The sequence below is a fragment of the Peromyscus californicus genome, unplaced genomic scaffold, assembly GCF_007827085.1.
Source record: "Peromyscus californicus insignis strain IS unplaced genomic scaffold, ASM782708v3 Scaffold_8__1_contigs__length_139910024, whole genome shotgun sequence".
Lineage (NCBI taxonomy): Eukaryota > Metazoa > Chordata > Mammalia > Rodentia > Cricetidae > Peromyscus > Peromyscus californicus.
The window spans coordinates 100,143,298-100,168,507 of NW_026294606.1; the positions used below are offsets into that span (position 1 = coordinate 100,143,298).

Below are 25,210 nucleotides of genomic sequence, written 5' to 3' on the forward strand. Positions count from 1 at the left end.
TGATCAAACAGACTTCTGGTCATAACCAGAAGTTTCTGGTTCGTTAGCTCTGGGCCCCTAGAATCTTTCTGTCCGTGCTTTTTCTCTTATTATGTATCCCAAGGTGGCCTAAAATTCACTTTGTAAGCCAGGCCTGCCTGGAATCTGTGTTGGATTCTCCTGCCTTATCCTCCTGCGGGTTGGGATTATAGACACGAGCCACCACATCCTGCAATGTACTTTGAAAAAAATCATTTATGTGTAGGATGCTGCGGTGGTTTGAATAGGAATGGCTCCCATAGACTCATCTGTTTGAATGTTTGGCCCATAGGGAATGGCACTATTAGAAGGTGTGGCCTTGTTGGAGTAGTTGTGGCTTTGTTGGAGGATGTTGGGTGGATGCCCAGTGTGGCAGTCTCTCTCTGCTGCCTGCTGATCAAGATGTAGAGCTCTCAGCTCCTTCTCCAGCACCATGTCTGTCTGCATGCCACCATGCTTCTTGCCATTACAATAATGGATTGAATCTCTGAAACTGTAAGCAAGCCCCACCCTCCCCGGCCAATTAAATGTTTTCCTTTATAAGAGTTGCTGTGGTCATAGTGTCTCTTCACAGCAATAGAAACCTGAACTATGACAGGTGCTTTGACTGCATCTATGTCTGTATAACACTTATGTAGCTAGTGCCAGAAGTGGTATTGGATTCTCTAAGACTGAGGTTACAAACAGTTGTAAGCCTCCATGTAGGTGCTAGAACCGGATCCTCTAAAAGAGCAGCAAATGCTCTTGACCTCTGAGCCCCCTTTCCAGCCCCTAGTTGTTTTTGTTTGTTTGTCTTTGAGACATGATTTCTCTGTATAACAGTCCTGGCTGTCCTGGAACTCGCTCTGTAGACCAGGCTGGCCTTGAACTCACAGAGATCTGTCTGCCTCTGGCCCCCAAGTGCTAGCATTAAATGTGTGCTACACCTGCCTCTGCCTCCCAAGTGCTGGGATTAAAGGCGTGCGCCACCACCGCCCGGTGGATCTCTGTGAGTTCGAGGCTAGCCTGGGCTACCAAGTGAGTTCCAGGAAAGGTGCAAAGCTACACAGAGAAACCCTGCCTTGAAAAACCAAAAAAAAAAAAAAAAATTGTGCTACACCACCTCACCCAGCTGTTTTGTTTTACAATGAAGTTGTAAATGATCATCCTTCAGGGCGCTGGAGAGTTGCCTCAGTGGTTAAGAGCACTTGTTTTTGCAAAGACCCCCTCATTGGTTAAGAGCATTTGCTGCTCTTGGAGAGGACAGGATTTGGTCCCCAGCTCTCATATGGCCGCTCACCACTTCCTGTAACTCCAGTTTTAAGGGATCCTAGGGCCTCTTCTGGCTTCCAGGGGCACCTACATTCACATGTGCACATACTTATATACAAATCTCCCTTTCTTGGAGGGTTTACCAAAGGTTAATGTTGTTGTTTGTTTTTGTTCTTTTTTTGGGGGGCACCACCCAGCTCCCAAATAAATCACACACAGAGGCTTTTTCTTCATAAATGCTTGGCCTTAGCTTGACTTCTTTCTAGCCAGCTTTCCTTAACTTAATTAACCTGTCTGTCTTTTGCCTCTGGGCTTTTACCTTTCTCTGTTCTTGTATGCCTTTCTTTCTTACCCTGTTGCTGGTTGTGTAGCTGGATGGCTGGCCCCTGATGTCCTCCTCCTTCTCTCCTCCCAGATTTCTCCTTCTGTATATTCTCTCTCTTGCCAGCCCCACCTATCCCTTCTCCTGCCTTGCTATTGGCCATTCAGTTCTTTATTAGACCATCAAGTGTTTTAGACAGGCACAGTAACACAGCTTCACAGAGTTAAACAAATGCAACATAAACAAAACTAACACACCTTAAAGTAATATTCTACAACAGGTTAATAATTGTGACTCTTATCCTTCGAGATGTATATGATATTTAAATCTCCTACAACTCAGAAGAATCTCAAAGATCAAAAATCCACGTATTTACAATGCTCTGTCTCGTAGTCTTTGTGGGAGATTAGCATTCTAACTTCATGAATAGCCAGCTAACAGACACAAGGAAGCCCAATTTGATACCCTATTCCTCTCTTCCTTTCAAAGCACCTCTGTACAAATCCAAGCTGAGTAATTTTCTTCCTAAATTCTTATTCCACCAGGGCAGTGGTGGTGCACACACCTTTAACTCCAGCACCTGGGAAGCAGACACAGGTGGACTCTGTGAGTTCTAGGCCAGCCTAGTCTACAGAGTGAGTTCCAGGACAGCCAGAGCTACACAGAGAAACACTCTCTCAAAACAGAACAAAACATCTTAAATTCTTATTCCAGCAGTTTGTTACTGATTAAAATTCATCCTTACCACTTTAACTAGTCTCTGACTTCATTTTTGAAAAATCGGGTAAATATCTACTTTGAGTCCTAGGGGGTCAGTCTCTAGCCTCCGGATCCCAACTAACCCACTCCATCCACCCAGGAGCAAAGGGTAGGTTCTCCCTTTGTTGTGGGCAAGCAGCCAAGTGACTAACAGAGGCATTGAACCCTGACTAAAATGGACTCAGGAATGTTTTTCTGCATTGTTTAGGTCTGTGTCTCCATCACAGGCTATGGGGAGAGAGGGCAGCTGGGTGGATGGGAAGGGACTAGGTAATCCCTGTGCAGCCCAACTCTCTACCCATAAAACGAGCAACCAAGACCTTTTTGCAAAGATTTTTGCCTCGACACTACAGTAATTTGCAACAGCAACAACTCTCACAGGCAGATGTAGCGGGTTATCATGCTTTTCTCGCCCATTTCCCAATTCAACAACAACAAAAAGATAATGCTGGGAATTGAACTCAGAGCCTTAAGCATGTTAAGCATGTGCTCTGCCAGTAAGTAATCCTCCCAACCCCGATTTTCTGTCAGCAGATTATTCAAGAAGAAAGCAGTGTCCTTCCCTGGACAGGCCAGAGAGATCCTCTTTCCTTTGGCTTCATCATCATCCTTGACTACTTCCCAACTAGGGTCAAGTGAGTTCTTCCTGGGTGTCTTCTGTCCATTTGGGGTTTTTATATTTGTTTGGTTTTGGTTTTTGAGGCAGGGTTTCTCTGTGTAGCCCTGGCTATCCTGGAACCCGCTCTGTAGTCCAGGCTAGCCTCAAACTCACAGAGATCTGCCTGCCTCTGCCTCTCGAGTGCTGGGATTAAAGGCCTGGGCCACTATGCCCAGCTGAGTTTATTTTTTATTTATTTTGTTTTTTTAATTTATTTTTATTTTATGTGTTTTGGTGTTTTGCCTTCATGTATGTCTGTGTGAAGGTATCAGATCTTGGAGTTACAGTTCTGAGCTGCCATGTGGGTGCTGGGAATTGAACCTAGGTTCTCTGGAAGAGCAGTCAGTGCTCTTAACCGCTGAACCATCTCTCCAGCCCCATGGAGTTTTTCTTAAAAAGGTTATCTCCAGCAGTCTCAGCCTAGCTTTTTTATTTTATTTTTGAGATAGGGTCTCACTATATAGCTCTGGTTGTCCTAGAACTCACTCTGTAGACCAGGCTGGCCTTGAATTCACAGAGATCCACCTGCCTCTGCCTCTCCAGTGCTGGAATTAAAGATGTGAGCCACTATGCCCAGCTAGGCTTCTTTTCATTTAAAATTTTTTTAATTTTGTTTTAGTGAGCTTCTACTGCTGTGATGAACACCATGAAGACTATCAACTTGGAGAGGAAATGGCTTGTTTCATTTTACAGCTCACAGTCCATCATGAAGGGAAGTCAGGGCAGAAACTTCAAGGCAGGACCTGAAGCAGAGGCCATAGAGGAACGCTGCTTACTGGCTTGCTCAGCCTGCTTTCTTGTAGAGCCCAGGATTCCTGCCCAGGAGTTGCACTGCCTATAAGAGACTGAACCATTTTATTAACAGTTAAGAAAATGTCCCCACAGACTCGTGCAGAGCCAAACCAAAGGAGACACTTATTTAACTGAGGTTCCTTCTTCCCAGGTGTGCCAAGTTGGCAACTGAAGCTAAGTATGACACTTTGTTTCCCCTTTCACTTCGTACACATCTTTAATCCCAGCACACAGGAGGCAGAGGCTGGCAGAACTCTTGAGTGGGAGGCCAGCCTGGTCTGCATAGTAAGTTCCAGGCCAACCTGGACTATATGAAGAGAACCTGCCTCAAAAATAAATGTAGTATTTGTTCTAAATGGTGTGTAGTATGTGTGTGTGGATAGGGGTGTGTGTGGAGGTCAGAGAACGATTCTGTGGAGTTGGTTCTCAACTTTGACCTTTATGTGGGTTCTGTGGAATGAATTCAGGTTGCCAGGCTTGCAAGGTAAGCTCCTTTACCTGTGGAGCAGTCTCACTAGTTTTGTGTGAACATTACTTTGAGAAAGGCTCTCATTTAACCTAGACTGGCCTGGAACTTATTATGTAGCTGAGGATGATCTTAAACTACTGATCGGGGCTGGGGATTTAGCTCAGTGGTAGAGCGCTTGCCTAGCAAGCACAAGGCCCTGGGTTCGGTCCTCAGCTCCAGAAAAAAAAAAAAAAAAAACTCCTGTCCTCCTGCCTCCACCTCCCAAGTGCTAGATTATGATGTGGGGCGGGGGCGGGGGTGGGGGGAGTGGCACACACCTTTAATCCCAGCACTCAGGAGGCAGAGGCAGGAGGATCTCTGTGAGTTTAAGGCCAGCCTGGTCTGCAGAGTGATTTCCAGATCAGGCTCTAAAGCTACACAGAGAAACCCTGTCTTGAAAAAAAACAAAAAACAAAAAATAAATAAATAAAAAATGCCACTTTCACAACTGCCTGTAACTCCAATTCCAGAGAATCCAACACCCTCTTCTGATTCCTCAGATACCTGCACTCACATATGCATACACACACACACACACCCAAGCATACAAACAATTAAAAATTAAAAAAATTTAATTTATTTATTTTAATGTGCATTGGTGTTTTTTGCCATGGGTGTTGGATCCTCTGGAACTGGAGTTATAGACAGTTGTGAGCTGCCATGTGGGTACTGGGAATTGAACCCGGGTCCTCTGGAAGAGCAGTCCATGCTCCTCTTAACCTCTGAGCCATCTCTCCAGCCCTAAAAATAAAAATAAAAAAAATTAAAGTGGAAAGTGATTGAAGACACTCAACATCCACCTCTATGCACACGCGTGGCACACACCCAGTTTTTCCTTTTTTTTAAAAAATTATTTATTATGTATACAGTGTTCTGCTTGCAGACCAGAAGAGGGCACCAGATCTCATTACAGATGGTTGTGAGCCACCATGTGGTTGCTGGGAATTGAACTCAGGGCCTCTGGAAGAGCAGCCAGTGCTCTTAACCTCTGAGCCATCTCTCCAGCCCAGCTTTTCCTTTTTTTATTGTGATAAATTACCCAACAGAATTTACCAACCTGCCGGGCAGTGGTGGCACACGCCTTTAATCCCAGCACATAGAGGCAGGCAGATCTCTGTGAGTTCGAGGCCAGCCTGGTCTACAAAGCAAGTTCCAGGAAAGGCACAAAACTACACAGAGAAACCATGTCTCAGAAAAACAAAACAAAACAAAACAGAATTTACCAACTTAATTAACCATAGTAGCCATTTTCAGTGAACAGGTGAATGGCGTAAAGTCTATTTATATTTTATAATGATCACTGCCATCCATTAATTCTTATCATACTCTTACAAAACACTAACTCCCACTCTGCCTCCTTCCTAGCCCCAACAACTGCCATTCTACCTTCTCCCCGACCCCAGTTCTAAGGGTTGAACACAGAACCTTGATCTTGGCAAGTACTCCGCCAACTCAGCTACATCCTCAATATCCTACTTTCCGTGTCTGTGAATCTACTTCCCAACACATGCAAATAGACTTCATTAGAAGAGGATGGACGTAGGATTCCCCCACTTCAGCAAAATCACAGTGCTCTGTTGTTCTTCCTCTTCTTATGAGTGGCTTATTTCACTCAGCATAACGTCCTCAGGGTTCATCCATACTGAAGCATGTGTCAGAATTTCCTTCATTTTTCAGGCTGAATAATATCCTATTGTAAACACATACCACATTTCCTTTATTCATTCACCAGTGATGAACTGCTTCCATCTCTTGGCTGTTATAATGCCGTTAGGAACATGAGCATACAAACATCTCTTTGAGTCCTTGCTTCCAATTCATTTATTATTTGGTCAGTTATTGTGTGCATATGTGTGTGCCAAGTGTGTGTAGAAGTGGATGCTGAGATTTTTCAATCCCTCCCCATCTTATTTTTATATTTGTATGTGTGTGTGTGTGTGTGTGTGTGTGTGTGTGTGTGTGTGTGCTATGTGTATACATGCTTGTACATGGCATTTGTGTGGGAGTCAGAGGATGCCTTATGGATTCCCTCTTTTTACCATGTAGGGCCTGGGAATCAAACTCAGGTCGTCAGGTCGACAGTAATCGCCTTTACCCTCTGAATGATTTCCCTCAGCCTCTATCCTGTTTCTTGAGGCAAAGCTTCTCACTCAATTGGAACTCTGTCTGATTCAACCATGCTGAGACAGGAAGCCCCAGATATTCTGCATTCACCCCACAGCCACCCTCTCCTGCAACCCTGGCCATGCCTGGAACTCAGGTTTACAAGCTTCTTTGGCAAGTACTTAATGGCTGGGCCACCTCCCTAGCCCTTTTCGAAACTCATTTTTGAGGCAAAGTCTGACTTTGTAACTCAGGCAGGGAGGGCTTGAATGTAGGGCAATGCCTCTGCTTCATCACTCACAGTATTCGGGCTATAGGTGTGAACCACTATACCCATCGGCTCTCGAGTCATCCAAACACCTGCACTGTGGCCGCACTGTGGCCTGTCTCAAAGCTCAGCTACATCTACTCTGCCCTGCTGCACCTTATCTCAGTTATCAAAAGAGGTTTTTTTATATAAAAAAAGGGTGAGGATTCTTAGAATCTTTTGAGACAAAACTGAGAGGTACCGAAAGGTATATACAGCTAATACTAAGATAATTGGTCGATTACTCTCTGTGATGGCTGTTCTTGGTTGTCAACTTGACTATATCTGGAATGAACTATAAACCAGAAATGGAGGGCACACTTGTGATCCAGATCTTGAGGCAAGAAGACAACATGCCTTTAATCCAGATCTTGAGGCAGGAAGGCACACCTTTAATCTGGGCCCCGCCTTCTGCTGGAAGTCTATATAAGGACAATGGAAGAAGGAAGGGCTTGTTCTTTGCCTGCTTGGTCTCACCTTCTCAGCACACCCATTCTTTCTTCAAAGGAAGAACCAGGGCATGGTCACAATCTGAACCAAGCAAAACCAACTCCAGCAGCATAAATAACTCAATGTTCAATTATCTGGGATTCACTCAGGATCTTCTGGACTCCTCCAAAGGGCTTGAGTCACTTCTCCAGCTCTGCCCTCTGCAGTACACACAGCTCGTCTTCTAGGCTCTGGCTGGCTCCACTCCACTGATGCTACTGTTCTTGGTGGTCATCCCATGGTACTAGTATCTCCAAAGTGCTGGGGTCCCTTGCAGCAACTGGGCTGCACCAATAGCCTCTCATAGGCTCTCTTCATGGTGCCAAGCCTCAACTTCTTTGCATGACCCCCTTCATGCCTTCAAAACCAGTACCACCTGGGTGACTCTTACACATTACCAAGTCTGGCTGCCAGCACGAGGTACAACCTTGGCTGCCTCTGGAATACAGCTTCTCTGTGCTCTCAGGAAAAACTTCCCAGATTTCACCTCAATGATGCTGGTATCATCATCATCTTTTTTTATTTTTTCCTTTTTGAGACAGGCTTTCTCTGAGACAGACTTTCTCTGTGTAACAGTCCTGGCTGTCCTGGAACTCCCTTTGTAGCCCAGGCTGGCCTCGAACTCACTGAGATCCACCTGCCTCTGCCTCCGGAGTGCTGGGATTAAAGGTGTGCGCCACCACTGCCTGGCCTATGCAAGTATCTTTTTTTTTTTTTTTTTTTTTTTTTTTTGGTTTTTCAAGACAGGGTTTCTCTGTGTAGCTTTGCGCCTTTCCTGGAACTCACTTGGTAGCCCAGGCTGGCCTCAAACTCACAGAGATCCGCCTGGCTCTGCCTCCCAAGTGCTGGGATTAAAGGCGTGCGCCACCACCGCCCGGCCAGCAAGTATCTTCTTAAACACCATTAATTTCTTAACTCCAGCCTACCAAGATCAAGTATATCAGCGAAGCAAAATTTTGCTTTAGTATTTCTGGTATCTTGTTAATCACAGCTGTTTCTACAGAACCACAGGATCTTAATTCAAAATAACAAATGGCCCTGGTAGAGTCTTCAATATTCCCTCTGAAATTTCACAGGCCAGGCCTCCATCTTCTGCATTGCTCTCAATTCTTATCTTCCAAGTTCCCACAGGACATCCCACTGAGGTCTTTCAACATTCAGTGGCTCTTCTAGCCCAAAGTTCCAAAGTCCTTCCACAATCCTCCAAAAACATGGTCAGGTCTGTCACAGCAATACCCACTATGCTGGTACCAATTGTCTTAGTTAGGGTTTCTATTGCTGTGACAAAACACCATGACCAAAAGGCAAGTTGGGGAGAAAAGGGTTTATTCTGCTTACACTTCAGCATTGCTGTTCATCACTGAAGGAAGTCAGGACAGGAACTCAAATAGGGCAGGATCCTGGAAGCAGGAGCTGATGCAGAAGCCATGGGGACCTGCTTACTAGCTTGCTTCCCATGGCTTGCTCAGCCCATATTCTTATAGAACCCCCGCCAGCAGCCCAGGGATGGCACTACCCACCATGCACTGGGTCCGCCCCCCATGGATCACTAAGTGAGAAAATGCCTTACAGCTGGATCTCAAGGAGGCATTTCCTCAACTGAGGCTCCTTCCTCTGATGACTCTGGCTTGTGTCAAGTTGACACACAAAACCAGCCAGTATACTCTCCCCTTGAGCCTGTATATCCACACTTGGGTGCATTTTACTTTCTATGACTCCTCTTTGAGAAGCCCATATCATATTCTTATTTTCTTCTGAGTGCCTCTCTTTTGCTTAACTTTTGTGCTTAAGCCTATATTACAATTTTATTAATAAAATCTCCACTTCTGCTTCACCATAAACTGGCTACTCCTGAAATTCATTTTAATACCAATACTAGGAATTTCTGGTTAACCTGAGTTTAGTTCCTTGAAAGCCTAGGGGAACGCTTCAGGCTGCTGCAGGTGGTAGTATGGAGCTGTGCCCCTGTCTGCCAGCTGCAGTGACACAGGCCTGTAATCCCAGCCTGAGGAAGGGAGATATAGGATCCAGGCTATCCTTGTTTACACAGTGAGTACCAGACCAGCCAGGGTTACATAGAAAATACAGACTATCTAAATGTTAATGAACCAAAACAAATCTTAAAAAGTAAATTAAAATGTAATAAAGAAATGATAAATGTTTGAGGAACTGGAACTGCTTATCCTGATTGTGTGTGTGTGTGTGTGTGTGTGTGTGTGTGTGTGTGTGTGTGTGTGTGTATACATTTGCATGCTGGATGTTGGATCCAGGATTTATTTACATGTGCAAACATGAGCATTACTTCTGGGTTACACGGCGGCCCTACCCTGACTCAATCATTATATATTATATATACATGTCCAATGATTTTACTAACCCTAGTAAGTATGTACAAATATGTGCTGATTTTAAAACTGCTCTGAGAAGTGGGGGAGCAGTTTCCCTGAAAGCCTGAGGGCCAGAGTTTGAACCAGAACCCAAGTAAAACCTGGTCAAATCCCAGCACCCAGGAGGCAGAGACAGAGATTCCAGGCCTGGGCTTTCTGGAGAGCTACACTAGCCGGAATAAACCAGCTCTGGCTCAGAGAGAGAGACCCTGCCTTAATAAAGTAGAGAGCTATCAGAGAAGATACCTGGTATCTACTTCAAGTCTCAACATGAACAAGCACAGGTCCACAGGCACTTGCACGCAAACACACACACACACACACACACACACACACACACACACACACACACACACCCCTATCTAAACTGGTTAGTTATACAAAAACTAGTCACCTGGGAAGAGGAAACCTCAAACTTTGAAGCTGCCTCCATCAGATTGGCCTGTGGCATTTTGTGGGGCATTTTCTTGATTGCTAATTGACATAGAAGGATTCAGCTCACTCTGGGGCAGTCTCATACCTGGGCGGGTGGTTTTGGGTTGTATAATAAAATCTGGCTGGAGCTGGGCATGGAGGTACATGATGTTAATCCCAGCACTCAGGAGGCAGAGGCAGTGGATCTGGGGCGGGGGGAGGACTGGCTGATTATTACCCAGAGAGAGCAAACCAGGAGGAAGCAGCATTCCTTCATGGTTTCTGCTTCAGTTCCTACCCTGACTTCCTTCCAAGTAGGACTATGACCTTGAAGTGTAAGCCAAAGAAATCTTTTCTTGCCCAAGTTGCTTTTGAGAATGTTTTATCACAGACACAGAAAAACAAACTAGGAAAGTACCCCCCTTTAAAAACAAATACTGTCTGAAATCTGGGTTCTTTTCCCTCTCAGAGGTCATGTACTTGAAGCTGGCCTTGAAGTCTTGAACTACTGATCCTCCTGCCTCCACCTCCCCAGTGCTGAGATTATAGGTGTGCATTACCATACCCAGGTTTCTGGTCCGGTGGTAGTGGCTCACACCTTTAATCCCAGCACCCGGGAGGCAGAGCCAGGTAGATCTTTGTGAGTTCAAGGCCAGCCTGGTCTACAGAGCAAGATCCAGGAAAGGCGCAAAGCTACACAGAGAAACCCTGTCTCAGAAAAAAAAAAAAAAAAAAAAAAAAAAAAGACAGGTTTCTGGTATGCAGCCCTGGTACTCATTATGTAAGCTTATCTGGACTTGAACTCATAGTCAGTCACTAGCTTCAGGATTACAGGTTTGTGCCATCAGGCCTAGCTCTGATTCTTTTTATTAACCTATCAATTATGTCATTGGAAACTTGTTCCACTCTGTATCAACTCAGATGAAGCAATCTGTCTGTCTACCTATCCTTCTTTCTGTGAACATGTGTAGTGTATATGATGTGTGCACATGTGCAGGCAGGCATATGTACAGAGGTAAGAAGTCAACTCAGGATCTCCCTCAATCTCTCTCCTCATCTTATTTATTATTGTGGGGTTTATGTTATTGTTTTTTTACAGACAGGATCTCACAGTGCATCCCAGGCTGGTCTGGAATTTACTATGTAGACCAAATGGGCCTTGAACTTACAATGATTCATCTGCCTCTCTCTATCACTGGGGTTACAGACATGGGTTACCATACTTGACTTTTTTTTTTTTTAAGATAGGGTTTCTCATTTGTCTTAGTTAGGGTTTCTATTGTTGAGACAAAACACCATGACTAAAAAGCAAGTTGGGGAGGACAGGGTTAATTTGGCTCATGTTTCAGCATTGCTGAAGGAAGTCAGGACAGGAACTCAAACAGGGCAAAATTCTGGAGGCAGGAGCTGAGGCAAAGGCCATGAAGGAGAGCTGCTTACTGGTTGACTCCTCATGGCTTGCTCAGCCTTTTTTTTTTTTGGGGGGGGGGTCCAGACAGGGTTTCTCTGTGTAGTTTTGGTGCCTATCCTGGATCTAGCTCTGTAGACCAGGCTGGCCTCAAACTCACAAAGATCCGCCTGCCTCTGCCTCCCAAGTGCTGGAATTGAAGGTGTGCTCCACCACTGCCCGGCTTCAGTTTGTTTTCTTAGCAGGTTTATCTCGTTATTTTTTTTCAGTAGCCATTAATTTTAAATTAGTACTACCAATATAGAGTGAGAGACAGGAACATATTTATGAAATGTATCGTGTATTTTGATGTAATTATTCTACTTTTGGAACTTTTACCAGAAACATTCACAAGACAGTGTTGATGTAATATTGAAAATACAAATAAAACGTGCAATATTCATGCACCCTTTCATCTGGTTCATGCTGAGAACTTAGTACCAACTGTGTATGTGCTAGAATAGAGACATATGTAAGTCTTATGATAAACTGACGCAGGTATCTCTGGGAAGAAGGACTACTGTTACTTTGGCATTCCCCAATTTCATCAATTGTATCGAAGCTCTTGCCTTTAGCCAGCGGGAAATATATCATGTGGAAGGGATTTCTTGTCTTTTCCATGCCCTTTTATTTTATGGGCACTGGGGAAACCCTGTGGTCTTGTACACGCTAGGCAAGGGCTGTACCACAGAGGTAACCCCGAGACCCAAGAGCTTTCATTTTTATTTATTTTATTATTTTATTTATTTTTTTGTTTTCTCGAGACAGGGTTTCACTGTAGCTTAGGAGCCTGTCCTGGACTAGCTCTGTAGACCAGGCTAGCCTCGAACTCACAGAGATCCGCCTGGCTCTGCCTCCAGAATGCTGGAATTAAAGGCGTGTGCCACCGCCGCCTGGCGAGCTTTCATTTTTAAAAAGGATTTTATTTTTATTTATTTGTATGTGTTGTGGTGGTTTGAATGAGATTGGCTCCCATAGGTTCATCATATATTTGCATGTGTAGTCCCCAGCTGAAGACTGTGAAGAATCCAGGAGGCGTGGCTTTCCTGCAGGAGGTGTGTCACTGGGAATGGGCTATGAGGTTTCAAAAGCTCATGCTAGGCCAGGCCTCTCCCCCCACCCCGACCCCGCCCCCCCACTCACGCTCAGCCTGCTGCCCGAGGACCCGGATGCAAAGCTCTCAGCTACTTGTCTAGCTGCATTCTTCCATGCTCCCTTCTATGAACACTAAGACATATGTGTATGTCTGTGTGAGTGTATGCCACAAGTGTGTGAGTGTGAAAGGAGGCCAGTGGAGGGTGTCAGATCCCTTGGAGTTGGAATTGTTGTGATCAACTGATATGGGTCTGGGAATTGAACTCGGGTCCTCTGGAAGGGCAGCAAGTACTCTTAACTTCTGAGCCATCTCTCTAGCCCTGCTTTTGTCTTTTAAAAATATTTTGTTTTAGCCAGGCAGTGGCGGCACACGCCTTTAGTCCCAGCACTCGGGAGGCAGAGCCAGGTGGATCTCTGTGAGTTCAAGGCCAGCCTGGTCTACAGAGTGAGTTCCAGGACAGGCACCAAAACTACACAGAGAAACCCTGTCTCGAAAAAAAAAAAGTGTTTTTTTATTTTTAATTTTTAAATTATATGTAGACATATGTGTCTGTGAACATGCACGTGGGTACCTACAAAGTCCAGAAAAGGGTGTTGGATCCCCTGGAGCTGGAGTTACAGGTCTGAACTGCCAGATGTGGGTGCTGGGAACTGAACTAAGGTCCTTAGACGAGAGGGAGATACTCTTAACTACTGAGCCATGTCTTCAGCCCACCCCACCCCCCTTTTTTTTTTCCTCTTTTGAGGCTGAACTGGAATTCTCAATCCTCCTACCTCAGTCTCTCAAGTGCTGTGATTACAGCCCTAAGCCACCACCACCATGCCAAATTAAGGAATTCTTTCTTTTTTCCTTATTTATTATGTATACAGTGTTCTGCCTGCATATACACCTGCACACCAGAAGAGGGCGCCAGATCTCATTACAGATGTTTGTGAGCCACTGTGTGGGTGCCAGGAATTGAACTCAATATCTCTGGAAGAGCAGCCTGTGCTCTTCATCCCTGAGCCATCTCTCCAGCCCACATTATTTCTTTGTACAAGATCTACTGATCTACTTATAGACCACACTGGCCTTGAACTTTGGGTGATCCTCCTGCCTCTGCCTCTGCCTCCTGAATGTTGAGATTATAGGCCAGGTATGAGCCACCACATCTGGCCAGGGATGGACTTCCATCTAAGGAACCCTTCCCTGAGTAGCTTTGCTTCTCTGGCTGGAGAGTGCTAGAGCAAGTCTGGCATCATCCCTGTCTTCCAACCATGCCTGCTTCAGGGTGTAAGTGAAGCCCTTTGCTTCTGACCTGTTTGGGGACACTTTCTGTTTTATGGAGCAAGCCACTGCCAAAACTGCAGTGGCAGGCTTCTCTGCTTCCCGCTCCACTGCAGAGCCTGGGACCTGTATTGCTGGAACAGCAAGAGGTGCCTCATCACTTGAGGGAGGCTTCCTGCGTTCACAGAAGAAACCGGCACCGGAGATGGGATGAGGGAGACTGGGGTCAGGTGAACAGCGGGAGCTGGGCAGGAGGTGCTTTAGTTCTTCCATTCAACTGTTTCTAAGCACTTACAGCGTCCTGGGCACTGCCCTAGAGCCTGAAGGTGCAGCAGTGAACTAAGGAAGAATCCTGCCTCCATAGAGCAGGAGGCCTGTGACAACAACAATAATAAGGGCTGGTTCTTGTTCGTTTGTTTCCCTGCTGTTTACTATGGAATCAAACCTGCACAACCACCACAGGCCTTGGGTACTACTTGCTAACTCATTTTACAGATGGAGACAGGCAGACACAGCTGTGCGACTGGCCAAGAATACCCAGAGGGACAGTGCTGTCCCCCATCTCTGATGAGACTGACCTTGTGACCAGCCACTCAGGCTCCTTTGTAAAGGACACCAAATTTGGAAAGTAAATTCTTGTAAGAAAAACTCAAATACATATAAAGCTCGCTTTTTCTTTGCCCATCCATCACATGCACCTTGCACGTGCTCTGTCCCATGACGAGATCGCTGCAAGTCTTGTCCTTTACATATTTTTAGGGATGTTTGGGAGCCCAGGGTCTCTTGAATACTAAGCAAGTGCTCTACCACTGAGCTACACCATCAAAGCCATAACATATTGCTTTCCCCTTTCCTGAGGAGGTTCTCAAATTCAGGATGAAGTCCATGAAGGGCTTTAATTGTTGTTGGTTATTTTGCTCTTTTGGGGGGGGCCACCACCCAGCTCTAAAATAAATCACACACAGAGGTTTATTCTTACTTATGAATGCCCGGCCTTCGCTTGGCTTGTTTCTTGCCAGCTTTCCTTAATTTGATTATCCCATCTACCTTTTGCCTCTGGGCTTTTTCCTTTTCTTGCTTCTGTATATCTAACTTTAACTCTTACTCCATGGCTGGCTGTGTGGTGGTGGCTGTCCCCCAGCATCCTCCTCTCCTTGTTCTCTTTCTCTTCTTTTCCTCCCAGATTTCTCCTCCTATTTATTCTCTTTGCCTGCCAGCCCCACCTATCCTTTCTCCTGCCTTGCCAGTTCTTTATTAAACCATGAGGTGTTTTAGACAGGCACAGTAACACAGCTTCACAGAGTTAAACAAATGCAACATAAACAAAAGTAACACATCTTAAAATAACATTCTATAACAGGAGACGCTATCTAAAAATTAAAAAAAGGGGGGGGGGGCTGGAGAAATGGAGCAGCAGATGGCTGTTCTTCTAGAGGACTTGGGTTTGATTCCTAGCACTCACATGGTGGTCTCAACGGTCTTTAACTCCAGTTTCTGGGGATCTGATGTCCTCTCTTCTGGCATCCCCTTTTGGCATGCACGTGGTGCAGGCTAAACACTCACTCATGCATAGAAAATGATGGTAATGATGGTAATAATAAAAATAAAAAATAAAAAAAAATTAAAATGCATTTTTAAAAAGTCAAATTACACCTTTACCTGGTACCCTGAGTTACCAAAAACGGGTCTCTGTTTTTAAGATTCCCTGTCCCTTTGGGGGTTGTAGTTCTGGAAGTTGGTGGAGCATTCCTTTTAAGTTTAAGAACTCTCTCCCTTCAACAAGGTGGGGCTGGAGCAGGCCCTGGCGACTCTAAACTCCATTTCCCAGGGTGCGCTGCGCTGAATGCGCAGCCGCGTTAAAGAGCCGACTCTGCGAGCGCCAGGCGGAGGCAGGTACGTTGGGTCCGCGGGGGTCTTCAGTTCCGCTCCGGTTTGGGGCACCTTCCTTGCGGGTCTCCTGTATCTCTGCTGTCGCCCCGAGCGGTCGCTAGCTGCAGGAGACCTCTTCTGTGCAGCTTTCTCTTGATCTAGGTTTTTTTTAGAGGGAGCCCTGCGACTTGCGGGCACCTGGCACACAGAGGGGCATTCCCTTGAGACAGTGGAGCTCCGGATGCCAGCGCGGCTCTGATGTTGATTTGGGTCGTTTCCCTGCCGTAGTTACCCCACTAGGCACACATTACATGGCATGTGTGTATGTGAGGGGTCTTAAGATTTTATTGTCTTTGGATATATGCACTATCCTATAATTTTGCTGAGGATTCCTAGCACTAGAAAACAAACAGAACACAAAACACAAACAAACTTTGACTAGGTGAGTTGGCACAAGCCTTTACAGGAAATGGAGGCAGGAGGATCAGAAGTTTGAGGCCACCCTTGACTGCATAGAGAATTAGAGGCTAGTGCAGGATCTGTAAGATCCTGTTTTAACTCCCCCCCCCCCAAAAAAAAGAGCCCAACCCCAAAAACTCCAACTTGGATTGGGTAAATGGAGTTCTGTTAAAAAGGGGCAAAGTGTTGCAATAATTAACTTTCTGTATTCTAAGATCACTGTGCAAATGCCACATGTGACATGACCAACTCCAGGACTGTTTCTTCTGTGACCGAGAGCACAAACGAAACACACCCAGCTGCTTGTGCTGGTTCTACCTGACCTTAGGCATTCTGCTTACTCTTTAAGCCCAGGTTTCTTTCTCTGCACAGTGTGATAAGATCGACTATTTGGGCTGGTGTATGGCTCCTGTGAGCTGTTACTAAATGCCTTTGGCACGGTGCCTGAGAAACACTCCCTAAGTGTTAGTTGGGGTATTAAATACTCTCTTGGCTGATCTGGCTGGGAATGCTCCTCAGCCTTGCTTGATTTATTGAGACTTTCTCTGATTTCCCCCACCCCCACCCTGCTCCCTTACTATTCAGGGTAGTCTAAGTTTGCCTTTCTATTGCTGTGATAAAATTCTACCAAAAGCAATCTGGGGAAGGAAGGGATGGTGTATTTGTCTTAGACTTCCAGGTGGCAGTCCATCATTTAGGGAAGTCAGGGCAGGAACTGCAGGCAGGTATTTGGAGCAGGAAGGGTGCAATGCTGCTCACTGGTTTGCTTGCTTGCTTGCTAAGCTGCTTCCTTATATGACCCAAGTCCACTTGCCTAGGGATAGGGCCTTCCACATCAGTCACCAATCAAAACAATCTCTCAAAGACATGCCCACAGGCAGTCTGAATGAAGCAATTCTTCAAGTGAAGTTCTTTCTTCCTAGCTGACTCTGTTTTATCAAGTAGACAGTAAAAACTAACCTGGACTAGGGCCTTCGGCCCAGAGACTATTTCATTCCCTCTAAACAGGGCGGAGTTGACACTCTCTTACCCTCTTTGTCACCCTGGAAAGATCTGTCATTCCCTCAGCCACTTTCAGGTGCCACATACTGTTTTGGGGAGGGGGACAATTAAAGTCATGCTTTTCTATGGACCTTTTTAAAGGTCCAGTGAACAAAGTTATGGATAAGGAGAGGCTGGAGAGATGGCTCACTGGTTAAGAACACTTGCTACCTGCCCCCAGGGTTTCTCTGTGTAGCTCTGGCTGTCCTGGAACTCGATCTGTAGACCAGGCTGGCCTTGAACTCAGAAATCTGCCTTCCTCTGCCTCCTGAGTCCTGGGATTAAAGGAGTGTGCCACCACTTGCTACCCCTGCAGAGGACCTAAGTTTGATTCCCACACACATGATGGCTCACGACCATCTGTAACTCCAGTCCCAGGGGAACTGATACCCTCTTCTGACCTCTGCAGGCACCAGACACTCATGTGATACAACATGTGCATGCAGGCAAAACACATACACATAAAATAATAAGATTTTTCAAAGAATCTATTCTTGTGTTAAAATTCATATAACTGTATACCAGAAAGAGTTCATTTTAATGTCTGACCTTTAAACATATTCACATATACTCACACATTCCATTTTTTCCCTCCATTTTGTCCAGAATGGAGCACCCAAAGACGGTTGATTGGACAGTCATCATCCTGACATGCCAGTACAAGGACAGTGTCCAGGTCTTTCAGAGAGGTAGGTGACATGCCACTTTTACCTTAAACTAGAACTCTCCAGCCCTCTCCCTTACCAGACAGACTCTTGCTCCACTAGGAGCCCCGTAGACCTGGGTTGAAACATAGACTTCTCCCTGGTCTTGTGACTTGATATACATGTCACTTCATTGGCCTTTAGTTTTGTTTTTTTTTTTTAAGGAATTTTTTTTAATTAATTTATTTTATGTGCATTGGTGTTTTGCCTGCATGTATGTGTGAGGGTGTCAGATCTTGGGAGTTACAGACAGTTGTGAGCTGCCATGTGGGTGCTGGGAATTGAACCGGAGTCCTCTGGGTTAAGCAGCCAGTGCTCTTAACAGCTGAGCCATCTCTCCTGCCCCAGCCTTTAGTTTTCTTATCTGTAAAATAAGGGTAACAGTACTTAACCTCAAAGAGTTTGGGAGGGATCTATCTATCTACTGTATGAAGAGCTAAGTCAATGTAATCAGACAACTGTTAATGGGCTTGCTCAGGCCCTCTGGGTCAGGGCAGGTGGATGTGACTGTGTGTGTGTCCCAGCATTTATTTTGATCACAGAGCTGGAGATACGGCAGAAGCGGGAGCAGATCCCTGCTGGGACACTGCTGCTGGCTGTGGAGGACCCCCAGACTCGAGTAGGCAGTGGAGGGGCCACCCTCAATGCGCTGCTGGTGGCTGCGGAACACCTGAGTGCCCGTGCAGGCTTCACGGTGAGTGCTTCTGAGCCGCCGGCGCCCGCGCTCCTGTTGGAACTCAGTAGCTTCTGTGACCTCCAGCTCTTCTAGCGGGTTCAGCATTTGGCTTGTGATTTGGAGTCTGTAAGTTTGCAGACTCATCTCTGCCATGCCATCCAGGTAAGGGCAAAAAGCAGGGCTGGTTTTGGAGTGTTTTTAGAAAGAAGGAGCCAGAAGCCAGGCATGATAACACTGAGAAGGCTGAGGCAGGGGATTATCACAAGCTTAAGGCCCACCTGGGCTACGTAGTAAAATAAAGCTTTGTCTCAGGAGGTTTGGAGCCAGTATCTCACTCACTATCCAATAGGAGGCTTTCTGGCTTTTCTTGGCAAAGTTCAAAGATCTTGCTGGGTGTGGTGGCACACACCTGTAATCTCAGCCCTCGGGAGGCAGAGGCAGTGAGTCTCTGTGAGTCGAAGGCCAAGGCAGTCTGCAGTGAGTTCCTGCCAGCCAGGGTGACACAGTGAGACTTTGTCTCTGAAACAAAGCACTTTATACTTTACACTCTGGCTCCCATAAGGCACCTGTTGAGTGGAACTGACGTGTGGCCTCCCTTCGAGAAGGATGTGTCAGTGTTTCCCACAGGCTGTCCCCTGGCTGTTTTATTCAGTCTCCTCGCTTGCATAGCGCTAAGGTGTGGAGGAGGGCGGTGGTCCTAGCCATTCTTCAGTAGTGGAGGGAGAATTGGCGAGGGGATGGGAGTACTGTAGTTGCCATGGGATGACCCCGCCCCCCAGGAACTCAGCTGACCTCAAATTGCTGCCTGTTGCCTCCCCTTCAAATAAATTGAGGAAGTGCCCCACGTGGATGGCTGCCTGTCAGGCTGTCCCTCGCCTACCTGTGCTTATTGGTCTTTTTTTTTTAATTTAATTTTATTTGTTTATTTATTTATTGAGACAGAGTCTATCTATGTAGCCCTGGCTGTCCTGGAACTCACTATGTAGACCAGGCTGGTCTTGAACTCACAGATATCTTCCTGCCTTTGCCTCCTGAGTGCTGGAATTAAAGACATGCGCCATCATGCCCCACATGCTCATTGGTCTTGATATTGCCTTTTTCCCTTTTGATGCCTGTGTTGGAGTCCCTCCCTGGACAGGAGGGTATCATCCTTAGGTGCCATCTGCCCAAGGTCTTTGTCAACAGGGCTCTCCTGCTCTTGACAGGTAGTCACATCTGATGTCCTGAACTCAGCTTGGATCCTCATCTTGCACATGGTAAGTGGAATTCAGGATATGGGCTGTGAAGAGGGTCGGAATCTTGGTTCTAGCGACTGGATGGGACCTTAGGGGTGTTCTGCCATTGTATGTATGCAAGGTGTTCATTATGTAAATCCAGAGGGATCTAAATGAACCGAAATGTCTGGAAACTGGGAGCTGGTTAGGTATGTATTTTAGACAAATTAAAAGGTCCACCTGGAGATGGAGAGAAGGGTCAGTGGGTAAGAGCATTTACTGTGTAACAATGAAGACCTGAGTTCCAGTCCCCAACACCCACGTAATCCCAGGATTTGATGCCCTCTGCAAGCACCTGCATGTACATGGTACACATACGGACAAGCAGCCATGCATGCACACACATACATTTTTTTTTTAAAAAAAGGCAGAGCCTCAGGTAGCCTTGCCTTGTTCCAGACTTGCTAGGAAGCTGAGACCAGGCTTGAACTTGTGATTTGCTCCTTCCCGAGTTCTGGGATTACAGGACGTGTCACCATGCGAAGTTTATAGATGCCAGAGCTCCCGTCTAGGACTTCACGTGCGCTGGGCAAGCTGCTCCCAACTGAGCCGTATCTCTACTTCATTGAGTCTAAGCTTCTTCGTTTGTTTTTTTTTTTTTTGGTTTTTCGAGACAGGGTTTCTCTGTGTAGCTTTGCGCCTTTTCTGGAACTCACTCTGTAGCCCAGGCTGGCCTCGAACTCACAGAGATCCGCCTGGCTCTGCCTCCCGAGTGCTGGGATTAAAGGCATGCGCCACCACCGCCCGGCCCTTCGTTTGCTTTTGAGGCAGGGTCTTACTGAGTAGCCTTGGTTGGCCTGGAGTTCACTATGTAGTCTAGGCTAGCCTCAGACTCAGAGATCCACCTGCTTCTGCTTCTCAAGTGATGGGATTAATGGCATGTGCCACCATGCCCGACCAGTTTGTGTTTGTTAAAAAACAAACTTTAGAGAAAGTATGAATGAAAGGCTAGTGAGAGGCCTCAAGGGGTAATGGCGCCTTCCGCCAAACCTAAGTTTGATCCTCAAGACTTACATGGTAAAAGCGGAGACCCGACCCCTTTTGTTACACTCAAAGGAAAACATATGAAAGCAGTATTCATGAAAATCTGATAGGACACACCTCCAAACGAGGGCAGTACTTAGTGTCCCTGAGGATGGTTTTTCCCTTTGCGTATATATGGTTTCTAATTTTGCACAGTAATCATGTTAATTTTAAAAATTCAAAGGAGAACCATCAGTATAACACTTTTCTTAAACCTCCTCTACTTAATGCCTGCCCCCCTTGTACAGCGATCTGGCTTCGGCACTGCAGCTTCTCTGCATCAAGGACTCCCTCTTAGGAGGTTCTGCTCTCCCCGTAGGGCCGAGACTTCCCCTTCGATGACTGCGGCAGGGCCTTCACGTGCCTCCCTGTGGAGAATCCCCAGGCCCCTGTGGAGGCCTTGGTGTGCAACCTGGACTGCCTGTTGGATATCATGACCCACCGGGTAAGGCCAGCCTGGTTGACAAGGGCGGCCCCTGCCAGATAGAGCCAGTTTGCACATTCTGAGCCGTCAGTGAAAGAATGGCCTGCAGTGAGCGTAGCTAGAACTTGAAACAGTTCGTCTTGGATTGATCCCTGCACTCAGGAACAGAGTCAGCTGGATCTGAGTACCAGTCCAGCGAGGCCTACACAGTGAGACCCTGTCCCCCCAAAACAAACAAGAAGTACATCTGGAGATGGAGAAGGAAAGGGGTCAACATTGACACCGTGGCACTTGAGAGGCCCTGATACTTCAGCAGCAGACTCCTCTCAGATTAGGTGGCTGGGACAGCACACAGAACAAGCCACCACAGGGATGAAAGATCAGAGGAAGGGCCGGGCCAGGCCACTAGCCAAGTTTTCTCTCTTTTCTCTCCCCTGCAGCTGGGCCCAGGTTGCCCACCAGGTGTGTGGGTCTGCAGCACCGACATGCTTCTGTCTGTTCCTCCAAATCCCGGTGAGCCTGGGATGGCCTAGGACCACTTTTTCCCTCCACACCTAAGGCTGGTTCTTCCTCTCTAGCCCACCCTGTTTCAACAGCCTATTTAGAAAGGAAGCATAGGCCAGACCAAGAGGCCAGCATTGCTCTGTTGAGCCTCAGTCTGCCCATCTGTAGACTGGGTAGCTGGTTGTGGTGCCTCATGCCCATAATTCTAGCTCCTCAGGAGGGTGAGACAGGAAGATTTCAGCAAGTTCAAGCTACAGTGAGTTCTTGAACAACTTCCTTATACCCTACCAGGGAAAAACACCACCCCCAAACAGGAATGTCAGAACTGCCTCGCCCCTTTGGCCCACAGTTCTTTGTGGAGGAATGTCCACTCGGCCTTGGAAACTGTATTTCCCTTGTAGAGCTGCCCAGATGCCCCATCTCTGGGCCCTTGCTTCCTCATGGCTGAGGTGCCTCCCTACCTGGCCACCCTGATTGTCCCACCCCATAGGGATCGATTGGGATGGCTTCCGGGGAGCCCGGGTGATTGCCTTTCCTGGGAGCCTGACCTACGCTCTCAACCATGGTGTCTACCTCACTGACTCGCAGGTATTACTCCTGGGTACAGCTGAGCTGCCCTGGGACAGGGGTGCTTTTCCAGACCCGTGCTCTGGAACCTGTTGGCCTTGATAGTCCTTGTGGTCTCGAGCCTGAGGAGTTTTCCTTCATGGTACGGCTCTGGTGCTCACTTGCCTCTGTCTGTCAGGCCGTGTGCAGGTGCTGGGGCGGTAGCAGCCATTGAAGCCCGCCCTCAACCTTCTAGAAGTCTGCAGCGCTTGTGGCCCCACGAATACAGTGGTACCTGCCAGACTTGTGTCTTCTCATGTGGAGACCGTCTGCTGATAGGCACAGCTGTGCCTACCTTCTGGTCCTCTCTCGCTCTGTCCCTGATTCTGTTCCTCCCCTCTCCACAGGGCTTTGTTTTGGACATTTACTACCAGGGCAGTAAGGCGGAGCTACAACAGTGTGTCAGGCCTGACGGGCTGGTACCGCTGGTATGGTTGCTGGGCTTGGGATGAGGGATCTTAGGGACTTTTTGGAATATGGGGGGGGGGGGCGCAGTTTCCCTTTCTTTCTGGGGAAAAGCCCCACTCATTTTAGATGATTCCGGGCCAAGCTAGAACCAGAACCTAAAGAGACATTCAGGAGAGCTGATGCTGCCCGAGTCTATGGATCAGGTAGACTTGGAAGTTCAGGGTCTTGTCCTGTGCCAGAAAGCTACCAAATGTGAGCAAGTTAGGGAATTCGGTAGAAAGAGATGCAGAAGCAGCCCAGGATGGACTCGGGTGGGAGTACTGGGAAGAGGTGTGGAACTGGGTTTGGCAGGAGGCCTGAAGGTTGAGGGAGTTCTGTAAGGTGCTTTGGTAGGAGCTGTCCAAACCTAGACGCTGGGGGGTGGGTGGTCCAAGAAGTCCATGCCTATTACAATACCTGGCCTTGTGGCTCATCTGCATGTGCCTTCCTCAACGAACGCCTAAGCTTGGCTCCGGGGTCCCCCCACTCTAGCCTTGTGGTTCCCTCCAGGTCTCTGGGGTCGTCTTCTTCTCTGTGGAGACTGCTGAGCACCTCCTGGCCACCCATGTGAGCCCGCCTCTGGATGCCTGCACCTATATGGGCTTGGACTCGGGAGCCCAGCCTGTGCAGGTGACTAAGGAAAGGCCACTGGGCTCACCTGGCTGGGGGTGGGATGCCATGTGACCTCAGGCCAGCCCTCTCCCCTTTCTGGGTCAGCATCCCGGCAGATAGGACTGTCCCAGGCCTGCCTTGGGATTGTGGGGTCCAGCTGCTGCCTGGCCAACAGCTGCGCCTGGCCAACAGCTGTGCTTCTCATCCCTGCCCAGCTGTCTCTCTTTTTCGACATCCTGCTCTGCATGGCTCAGAATGTTAACAGGGAGGACTTCCTGGCTGGGCGGCCCCCAGAGATGGGGCAAGGTGACATAGGCCTAGCAGCAGATTACCTGAAGGGAGCCCGAGCCCAGCTGTGGAGGGAGCTCCGAGATCAGCCCCTCACTATGGGTAAGGATTGCTTTTTTGTTTTTTGTTTTTGTTTTTGTTTTTTTTGAGACAGGGTTTCTCTGTAGCTTTGGAGCCTGTCCTGGAACTTACTTTGTAGACCAGGTTGGCCTCAAACTCACAGAGATCTATCTGCCTGTCTCTGCCTCCTGAGTGCTGGGAGTAAAGGTGTGCACTGCTACAGCCTGGCTTGTTTTTGTTGTTGTTGTTGTTGTTTGTTTGTTTTTTCAAGACAGGGTTTCTCTGTGTATCTTTGCGCCTTTCCTGGAACTCACTCTATAGCCCAGGCTGGCCTTGAACTCACAGAGATTTGCCTGCCTCTGCCTCCCGAGTGCTGGGATTAAAGGTGTGCGCCACCACTGCCCGGCTTGTTTTGTTTTGTTTTGTTTTGAGACAGAGTTTCTCTGTGTAGCCCTAGCTGTCCTGGAATTCACTCTGTAGACCAGGCTGGCCTCGAGCTCACAGAGACCAGCCCTGCCTCTTCCTCCCAAGGACATGTGCCACCATGCCCACTGGGTGAATATTTCTTATTGGCCCTCTGGGGTAGAAAGAAAGCTGCCTCCTGTATTGTGGACTAGGCAGGCCAGCTCAAGGACTGGACAGTCATGCTCTCTCTATTTAGCTCTCTTACCAAGCACTTCTGTGTCCTGTCTTCCTCTTGTCTCTTGCTTTGGCCCCTTTCCGGGTGTGTCCACCTGTTATCTATGGGCCTGGGGCGGGTTGCATATACTCTGAACCTTACCTTTATCATTGGCCCAAGTGGCTCACCCCCATGCCTGCTTTCCTAGTGTCTGGTGAGGATGTCTGTGGACAGTCACCTGATCTTACACTGGAGCTGCAGCAGGCACAGGGTTGGAGTCAGAGCTTTTAAAAAAGGATTTATTGTTTAATTTACAAAGTTTTATGTCTCAGGAGGCAGAGCCAGTCAGATCTCTGTGAGTTCAAGGCCAGCCTGGTCTACAGAGTGAGTTCCAGGACAGGCACCAAAACTACACAGAGAAACTCTGTGTCGAAAAACCAAAAAAAAAAAAAAAAAGTTATATGTATGTTTGTGTGTCTTCCTGTTGATATGTACGTGTAGGTGCTGGTGCCCTCCGAGGCCAGCAGAGGGCGTTGGATCCCCCGAAGCTGGAGTTACAGGTGGTGTGAGCCTCTTGATATGGGTGCTGGGAATCGAACTCCAGTCCTCTGCATCTCTCAAGCCCCTGGGGTCCACACTTGTGTCTTTACAGTGTATGTCCCTGATGGTGGCTACAGCTATCTGACTGCTGATGCCAGTGAGTTCCTGCACAGCCTCACGATGCCTGGGGTTGCTGTGGCCCAGATCGTCCACTCCCAGGTGGAGGTGAGACCTGCCTGCCCCTCAA

The 25,210-nt window shown here is 47.4% G+C and overlaps 1 protein-coding gene across 5 annotated transcripts in view; it reads left to right on the forward strand.

The window, feature by feature from the left end:
• Nucleotides 1-25,210, forward strand: part of Fcsk (fucose kinase) — a 37,209-nt gene that overhangs the window by 2,250 nt on the left and 9,749 nt on the right. For 2 of the 5 annotated variants that reach the window (XM_052727610.1, XM_052727614.1), the window contains exons 1-11: nt 2,882-2,985; nt 17,793-17,875; nt 18,415-18,584; nt 19,772-19,822; nt 21,183-21,308; nt 21,728-21,800; nt 22,282-22,379; nt 22,745-22,825; nt 23,355-23,474; nt 23,672-23,846; nt 25,076-25,188. In XM_052727610.1, the coding sequence (XP_052583570.1) occupies nt 17,794-17,875; nt 18,415-18,584; nt 19,772-19,822; nt 21,183-21,308; nt 21,728-21,800; nt 22,282-22,379; nt 22,745-22,825; nt 23,355-23,474; nt 23,672-23,846; nt 25,076-25,188 (1,089 nt within the window). In that variant the 5' untranslated portion in view covers nt 2,882-2,985; nt 17,793. Of the gene's footprint in view, nt 1-2,881; nt 2,986-15,662; nt 15,711-17,792; nt 17,876-18,414; nt 18,585-19,771; nt 19,823-21,182; nt 21,309-21,727; nt 21,801-22,281; nt 22,380-22,744; nt 22,826-23,354; nt 23,475-23,671; nt 23,847-25,075; nt 25,189-25,210 lie in introns of those variants that run through there. The other 3 variants (XM_052727613.1, XM_052727611.1, XM_052727612.1) reach the window with 3 other exon arrangements.